This window comes from Papilio xuthus, unplaced genomic scaffold (genome assembly GCF_000836235.2).
Source record: "Papilio xuthus unplaced genomic scaffold, Pxut_1.1 DF826115.1, whole genome shotgun sequence".
Taxonomy (NCBI): Eukaryota; Metazoa; Arthropoda; class Insecta; order Lepidoptera; family Papilionidae; genus Papilio; species Papilio xuthus.
This window is the reverse complement of record NW_013532534.1, coordinates 6,815,702-6,824,823: the sequence shown is the minus strand read 5'-3', so window position 1 is coordinate 6,824,823 and position 9,122 is coordinate 6,815,702. Positions and strand designations below refer to the sequence as shown.

At 43.3% G+C, this 9,122-nt stretch overlaps 1 protein-coding gene across 1 annotated transcript in view; it reads right to left on the bottom strand.

The window, feature by feature from the left end:
• Positions 1–9,122, bottom strand: part of LOC106123251 (MOB kinase activator 2) — a 12,765-nt gene that overhangs the window by 1,687 nt on the left and 1,956 nt on the right. Inside the window, exons 2-5 of the mRNA XM_013319482.1 lie at positions 2,396–2,553; positions 1,055–1,276; positions 246–457; positions 5–36 (exon numbers count right to left, since the gene is read on the bottom strand). Of these exons, the coding sequence (XP_013174936.1) occupies positions 5–36; positions 246–457; positions 1,055–1,276; positions 2,396–2,553 (624 nt within the window). The remainder of the gene's footprint in view (positions 1–4; positions 37–245; positions 458–1,054; positions 1,277–2,395; positions 2,554–9,122) is intronic.

Below are 9,122 nucleotides of genomic sequence, written 5' to 3'. Positions count from 1 at the left end.
CGACAAGCGCAACGCCACCTCCAGGTCGCGCAGCACCTGCAAACGTAACATCTTCATGAACGAGCGGTTACCGCGATACAGTAGCATCGAGGTTACCTAATAGCTCGCCTACGACGAGGCGTTAGGGGATGAGGGGGAGGACGATGACCTTGAGCCGCCGAGATATTTGACAGTGCTACACGATTTTTACAAGTGTCGTACGATGAAGCGGTCGGTTGAGACGAGAAGAGGAAGAAACAAGGTACCTCGGTCTCCTTGTGGTCGAGCAGCGCGAAGCGGCGGTCGAGCGCGGTGAGGTGCGCGAAGGTGAGGTGCAGATGCGCGTGCAGCCGCAGCAGCGCCAGCTCGCGGAAGTGCGCCGCGTACAGGTGCGCCACCACGTGGAACAGCAGGCGCACTACGCGCCGCACCACGCCCTCGAACTGCGCCGGGAACTCGTTCGCTGCGCCCACACGAACTGCAATTGTGCATTGTAACACCTCCCCGCTACCCGCTACCCGGTACCCACTACCCACTACCCGCTGCACGCTACCCGACACCCTCAACTCCTCTCACATCCCGGTTGTCTGGATAAGACGTACAGAAGACCACACATTCCTTGGCCAAAATTATGACAATTTAACCCAACTTAGGTAAGTTAATACAAAATTGCTTTGTTTTGGAGCTAGGGACAGTTGTTTCACAGTTTGTTTTAATGATAATTGACATTTCTATAATATCTGACAGTGTTTGATTGATTACAATTATATTTAAAGCACGGCTCTTAGCCCGTAAATAAACGAGTTTCATGTTGTCAAGCAAATGTTTATTGAGCACCGTTTATAAATTAAATTTGTGCTTCGAGCTGCGCTTACAACAAAATCCTACCATTGTATCATGAAACTGGTTTTGCTGCTGGTGGCTCCATGATAACTTCATCACATGGCTTTCCTCGAAAAAATCTGTTTTGAATCAAATCCATACCTAAAAGTCTAATAAAAAAAAATCCAAACTATTTGTTTCTTTTCCACACAACCTGTATAAAAATAAAATTATGCAAGAGGGAGGCACTCACCGTACTTTGTGGGGAAGACGGTCTCGTCGGTGACGGTCTTCTGTGTGTAGGTCATGACGTAGTCGACGTACTGCGGCGCGGCGACGCGCGTCTTCTTGCCGCGCTCGTCGTACCACGCGTAGGCGCGCGCGCCGGGGCCCGTCATGTCGGGACACGTCGCCGCCGTGCAGAACTCCGACACCGTGCCGTACAGCAGGTTCACGTGCTCGAACAGCGCCAGCGCTGCAACATCGCCAGCTCTCAACATCAACAGACACTCACTCTCACTCACATGCTCGCCTATGACATCGCAACGCCGAGGAAAACGTATACTTACAAGATGAGGCGTTCTGCCTTAAGCCAAAAATAAAATTAAAACCGCGGTTGTTAAAACTTATTTATGGCGACATTTGAGATATTCTAAAAAATTGCGTATTCAAATTGAATTTCTTACAAATTTTTGGTATAAGTTGTTTAAAACTTTTCAACTATTTGCTGATGTTATACGTAGATTTTATGTAGCTAATATTACGAGCACTTTGCATAAGAATTTGTTTTAGTATAATTGTCACTTACGCTATTTGTCACTGCCCAGAACAGTCGAGAGCAAGTATTAAAATAACTAACTCTATACGCTATTGCTAAATAGACGGTCAAAAACATGTACATTGGCTGAATAATATTAAAAAATCAATTTCAACGAATGGTTTATAAGACGGGATCGACTGAATATAACCCTATGACGCAATACAATGTCGTAGAGGTTTGTACAAACAGGGTGTGTCATTGAAATGTATATAGCCTCTTGTCCTGTCCTGTCTCCGTGAGACCTGCTCCGTCATCTGGTGGCGCGGCTGTTTCTCATTAAAAACGATGCGAGTTCACAGTGATATAACGTATGTTAGGTGACTACTCTTGTTGTCGAATTGTCGTTGTCGTCGAAGCTCGTTGTGCACTGTAAACACGCAGACGCCAAGACTAGAACCAGTGCAGTCTGATTGACCACTATCTGTCACCGACCAACTGACTGATGTATATATCATTTAACATGATATTTGCTTGTAATGGTCTATTAATAAGCGACAATGACAGAATTGCAAAAGACAAAATGATACATTGTGCGTATGCATCGGAAGTAGTTTGACATGTCAAATCGACGTATAATGAGCCCCCCGCCCCGCCCCCCGCACGACACTTATTATACAAAAAAGTTTGTTTACGAATGGTTAATTTTTATCTCTTTTATACACATACAGATACAGATATACTACACATTAGAATATAGCATAAACTAAAATGGAAATCTATCGTTTTTGTAATCCTTGTAAAAGCTAAAGGGGGAAATGTTCCGTGTATACTGACTGTGGGAGGCGAGCCACTCGTTGTAGTCGAGGCCACGCGGTAGCTCCACCAGCTGGCGCATGTCCAGCTCGGGCAGCTTGCGCTCTAGCAGCGCCTCCTGCAGGTACAGCTTGGGATCGCCGGCCGGCTCGCCCTCGCGCTCCTTGCGCCGCGCCTTCCTGCAACAAGTGCGTCGCACGGTCACTTCACCGCCACTGTCGCCGCTCACCGGAGACAATCACAAGTGATAAATAATAACATTTTTTGAAAGGCATATTTTTATTTACTGAAATATGTATTATGTAACAGGAACATATCTGGAACAGTGCTGACGGACGAACAATGGGCGCTTTGCAACTAACGCGATCACCTTCGCCGTAAACGACCGACAAAATCTGCCTTATTCCAGTCCAAAAAACAACTTTGTTCTGGTACGGGAAACGGGTTGGCTTTAAGTGTCATCCTACAAATATTATAAATGCGAATGTTGAGATAGATGGATGGATGAATGTTTGTTTCAAGGTATTTCGAAAACGACTGTATGGATCGCACCCAAATTTGCCATAGCTGAGAACTTTTGTAAAACCGCGCGGACGGAGTTGCTGGCGATAGCTAGTTAATCAATCTATAAATCCTAAAAAAAAACAGTTGCTTTTTGCCCCACATAAAAACCACTTAACTAAAAAACAACCATTTTTGACAATCACGAAGATTTTTTATTCCGATTGTTTTTATATGTTCAGTGAGGAATTTAAAAAAATGCCAATTTACTCCGGTAGACATATCAGCTACCTTGCAGTAAAAATCGGCCCAGCCTTTTTGGACATTACCCGGAACAAACGCGGACTTGCGGACAGACAGACATAGACACAAAGAACAAATGTTGAACATTGTATTTTCGTTATGTGTAGCGCAAATATGACATTTTTTTATATTACATATAAACGACCAGAGCGACGTGCATCGGAATGACATCGACATTTCTGAATTACTTGTGCTACTGTACTGTACACAGACATTGCAAACTTGTTGGGCTGCTTGGGTGCATGTTTAACTTTTTTGTAGTATTAGAGATGATTTGATTTTTAACAGTGGTAGAGCCCGCTTTAACATCTTCGCACGATTTGGCCCGGCTCGCCCGGTGAAATAACACGACCACACAGAAGACAGGCGTGAAGTGAAAGCAATTCCGCGTTAAGTCTGATGAGTGTGCGTCCCGGAGGCTTTATAAAGTCCTCTTTACCTTCCCACCCTCTTTCTTATAAGGAAAGGACGGGATGTGGAAGTGGACTTTCCGGATGAGGGGATGCATGGAAAGGGAAAATATTTTCTTTCCGTGCATCCTCTCCTCCGTCGATTAAAGGTAGGCAACGCATATGCAATTGCGTATGTCTATGGGCAACGGTCACTTCGCTATTTCAGCGATTTCAGATGGCCGCTCGCTTGTTTGCCATCTACTGATATAAAAAAAATGCTTAGATGTTTTTTTAAAGACAATTAACAGGAAAACTTTTTATACAACAGAAGAAGTATAAAAAGAGAAATACAAAGCATTTTGTTTGAACTAACATTTACTTCTTAAATGATATTAAAGTGCGCTTTTTCATGCAGATTCCCCTTAAAATAAACAGTGAAATTTTGATATAAATTAAAAAATAGTGTATTATGGTAACTAGTAATAATTTAATGATCGATTAATTAACGAAATGCGCAATACATTATTACTAATAAACTTATGGCTGTCACATTATATCTTTCTTTACACTACGTAGCCAGGCTGCCATGTTGCGATGTTTTTCAAGGTCACATCAAATAATTACATTAGCTGCCAGGCTTTCTCGACAGTTGACAAGTTTAATTCCACTTGACGTTTATTAGCCGGATGCGATAAAATATTAGGTGCTTTTATTTTTACATCCTAACAGAATAAATCCAATGTCATACTATGGTTACTGTACCGCACCGATTTCTCTTTTTTTGGAAACAAATCAGCGGTGCCTAAAATTATTTTGTGTATATGGTCTTGGTCTTGGTAATAGTCTTGGTCCGTATCTAGTTAATTTACACAACTTCTCTTATAAAAAGTAAGAAATTTCTTCATTACATTAACTAATCTAACAAGATAACAAATGAATGTGACACATTTTTAGCTTCAATTGGAAATTACCTTCTCTTATATTAAAACTTTTAATTATACCAAAACCAGGAAGATATCGCCCTTTCTAGAGTATCGCCCTTTCTAGAATATAGGGTAAGGCACTTCGTAGACGGCAACGTAAATCTTGGAAACCCGGCGAGTTCAGACGGCGAAGCGACTTAAGCAATACAATGTCTTTATTTCACACACAACGCACGTTGCCGACATTTCTTTCATACCGAAAAAATCTATTCAAAAACATCTTTGACCGTTACAAAGCTACATTATCCTAAGTAATATAGGCTGTAATTCCTTTAAGGTATAACCAAAGAGACTTTAATATAAGTTAATTCATACTCCGTAAATCTATTGTGTCACAAGATTCATGAAATGTTTCAATCCGATCCACCGTGTAGTGTGACATGATGTGTGTCGATCGACTAATGGATATCGATACAATAATCCAAATCGAACGTAACATACATAATGCATCGTGTATCGAACATACCTACCCGACAATGAATCACGCGCGAACCGCGGACCTGACCTCGGCCTCTCGGTCGGACCATGTTGTGATCAGCTGCGTCACTGCCGAGTCGCGCCGCGCCGCGCCGCCCCGCGCCCCCAACGTGCCGTCACATTATTCGTTAGCCTTATTCGTTTCCTTATCGGAAAGTTCTAGAACGGCGGAAGATACAAAATACCATTCACTTTAATAACATGAAATTAACTTTATCAATGCTAAGCTTTCTGTGAACTGACCAGTAATCCCGAAAGATGGTATAAAATGAGCGTCACAGTGTTATGATAGCCATTTTAAATAAAAAAATTACGGCGGGATAATTTAAATTTAATATGCCGTGCCAAGATCGTCACCACTGCTTTCGTAATATCGACATACGCCGCCATCTAGAAGGGGCGGGCTGAGAGAGGGGAAGCATCCGCCACTACACGTTCATCGCGAGCTTAATACACCTCGGACGAATAGTTTGTGACCTCAGTCGATGCAAGCGGTGGCGGTGCCGGCGTTTACTAGTTCCGCAAAACAGTTACAAGTGCGCGTTGCGCCAGCGACGGTCCAGCGAAGCGCAATATTTATGACGGTGACACGCATTCTACTCCTCCGCAAAAGACCACTCAAAATCGTTTTACATCGCCTGCTACACCATTACGTAGTAAAAACAATGATGATGATGTTGTTGGTAAACACGTCAGGAGAGCACATTCCGCGCTGCCGCGGCTCTTCGCCTCACCTGAACGGCACCGCCGCGTACAAGTAGGACGGGAGCGAGAATAGTACGCCGAGCACTACCGCATGGCACATCGTGACTATGACGACTGAGAATGGCGGGTACGGTGAGGGGGAGGGGCCGGCGGGAGGACAAGGGGGGGGGGGGGCTTCGCGTATTTCCTCCGAGTATCAGTCAATACTTTTATCATATGTTATACTTATTATCAAGCAAAAAGCGACTTTAAAGTTTGAACAGTACAATCGCATAAGGAATGCATCAAAGTGGTCAAGGTAATGCGCGTGCCACACGTGACGTGTTCATGATGTTTATGTTTAATTATACAACGTAATGTAGGTGGTATATGTATAGAGGTGAGTGATGTTGCCACTCAGCGTGTATGGATGCCAGCGCACAATGAAACAGACTTTTTTGCTTGGTTTAAATTATGCCAGTACAGTACTGGGACTGTAGAACTGAGACAATGACTTCTAGGAAACAGTGCAAAACACTTTATAAAGATTATTTACATTTAATTTTACTACTAAAAGTTATCGACGTAGTTAATATTGAATTTAAAAAAAAAACCTTGGAAAGGGAATTGGATTAGGGAACGAGATGAGAAGTGGGCGGGGGTCGGCAATACCACTGAAACAGATAAAGGCAGAAGAATACTGATATTTAGCTTTTTTACTTGGTCTTGGTCCTAGACTTTGGAATATTAGTTAAAATTTAAATAGCTGGACTCCATCCTCGCGGAATTAAAAAAAAAACATAATTAGTAGCTTATGTGTTCTTGTAGACTATGTTCTATATGTTAGCCAAATTTTATCAAATCTGTTTAATCGTTCTAGAGATACCTTCAAACAAACATCCATCCATCCATCTGAACATTCGCATTTATAATAAAGATAATTTTTTGCCATTTCTTGATGCATTCCGGCTTTGGAGCACTAATTTGAGTCCGCCGCAGTCCTTGCATAATACATTTTTTTTTCACAAACAATTTTTGATAGTTAAAAAGCACATATACAGAAAGGCGGTCGTGCCAACTATTTCTCTCGGATCGCGGTCCAGATAAAATTTTCCGCAAATACAACTTGTGTTTTCAATACTCTAGTTCAGTCAGCACTGGACTGGCAATTGGTAAAAGAAAAACAAACTGCTTTAAAACTAAGCGTATGTTCTTGTTAATTCAAAGAACTATAAAATGCAAATAACATAACTTTAATTTTATCAACAGCGGTAGACGCCAGCCAGCAACAATAACATAAGTTGCGGGAATATGTCGCTCCCTCCCTCCCTCCCTGCAATACCACGACGACTACACAGTCAGTCGACACACATGATGTGGAATCACTTCCCTGTTTCATGTGAACAGTGTGCGCGTGCCTTGGCATAATTTTACTACCCTTTCACTTCCCACCCTTTTCTTACAAGGAAAAAATTTAAAGCAGACACAAGGCAAGGTGAGATGAAGTAGAGCAATTGCATTCATTGTACGTCGTCGTGCACTGGTGGGCGCTTGCCACAATCGTTTCGTAGTCGTTGTTGCTTTTACCGTTAGGGAAATTGCGGCATCGCTCCGTTTGTCCGGCCCCATCACGCTCACTCACCGACTCCGTTAACGTTCGACGCGACCGCTTCTCTGCCGTTTGTTATGTTGCGTTGCGAAGGTGAACTGGTTAACAGTAACGCAACTTACGCGACCAGTCCTCCAAGGAAGGCGACAGGTCCGCCACCGATGAGCCGGATCTTGCGATGACAGGAATCAAATATGGAGAGAGTGTGAGGTACCGTACCACGGGTGCCCGCCGACCGCAGCATCGCCCGATGCCCCTCGCCGCCGCACGCATTAGCCGCCCGCGGCACTGGCGCACACGTCACCGTCGCGAACGTACGGCGCCGACAACATGGCAAGACATCCACCTCTGACTGCGGTCCGCGCGAGACTAACCAATAGGCGTGTGCATTGTGTAAATCAGCTCAGAACCGGTTCAAAAGTTCGGGTCACATAGACTTAAATGTTGAGCGCCGGCTCAATAACTAAATTGGCAGTTTATGAATTATCGTGATTTATAGTACATAACTATGTGTGCCGACGAGCCGCGTGCTGCCTGGTGACTCGCAGCTCGAAACGCATATTATTACTGCATACAGGTACAAGGTTGAGCTGAGCTACCAGTCGAATCACTAATCTGCTTCACAAAAAGGAACCGTGAGCTGATCTGCAGGACATCAACTTTAGTTGAGTTACTAAGCAACGTTATTTATGCGGTCGCGGTCGTAGCTACTACTGGCAGTACTCGACACGGCAAGACAGCTGGCCTTGCCCGTACCCTCTCCTCCCCTCCGCACCGCAGCTCTTCGTGAAAATAACGTATGATGTGACTTTGGATTACGGCCTATTGATTTTCTATAACTTTGGCGACTGCTAAAAAATTACATTTTGGTTATTCAGTAATAATACATGTTCGAGCCAAAAATACATGTAACTTTTTTTTCAATCTCATATAATTGTGTATATATATATATATATATATATATATATATATATATATATATAAGTTTGTACTTATGTTTTACTTTATTTATTGACATACTTCAGTAATTCCCAAAATGATCGAGGATGGCCCCGTGGCGCCTATGGGCAGTGCGCGGCTGCGGTGGCAGTCGGAGCGGCAGTCGTCCCTCGTTGGCGCGTTAAATATCTGCAGAATGACGCAGTGTGCAAAAGCTTCTCCCTGAAAGCAGCCCAACTGAAAGGCGCGCAATCGCTGGCTGGTGAGAGCCAAATTTGATGTGGGCCACTTATACCTCGCGAAACCCCTTAAGTGGCGAACATAAGTTTTGTAGCTAATTTCCGTTACTCTCTTAAAGTACACCTGCCTCACCAGAGCTGGATTTATAGACTTGACTGCCCTATAGAGTTGTAACAGCCACTCTTTTTTTTTCAATTAATACAATTTAGAGATAACCTCCATCACTGAGGACATGCGCCACCTTGCTGCGCTATTTAAACAGAAAACATCAACAACACAACTCGCGTTCCTAAATCAGAGGCTTTGACTAGCAATAAAAATTGATATTGCTGATCGAAGATCAGAGAAGAAGGCAAATATCACGCCGAGACTTCCATTTGGCGCGGTCGCGGCACCTCTCTCGTCTCTTCCACATTCGCAAATCTGCGACTTTCATCAAGGCCGCTAGCCCTTGTAAGTCACTCATTTATGCGACTTAAATTTCCTTCGATAACTTTCTTTTATTCGTCTTCTTCAATCGTGTGTTCAAACTTACGAAGCATTAACAGAAAGTTTTAATAAATTTAGCTACGTGTAAAAGTTGCCTGTTCAAATGTTATTTGATGCGGCAGAAGACGCGG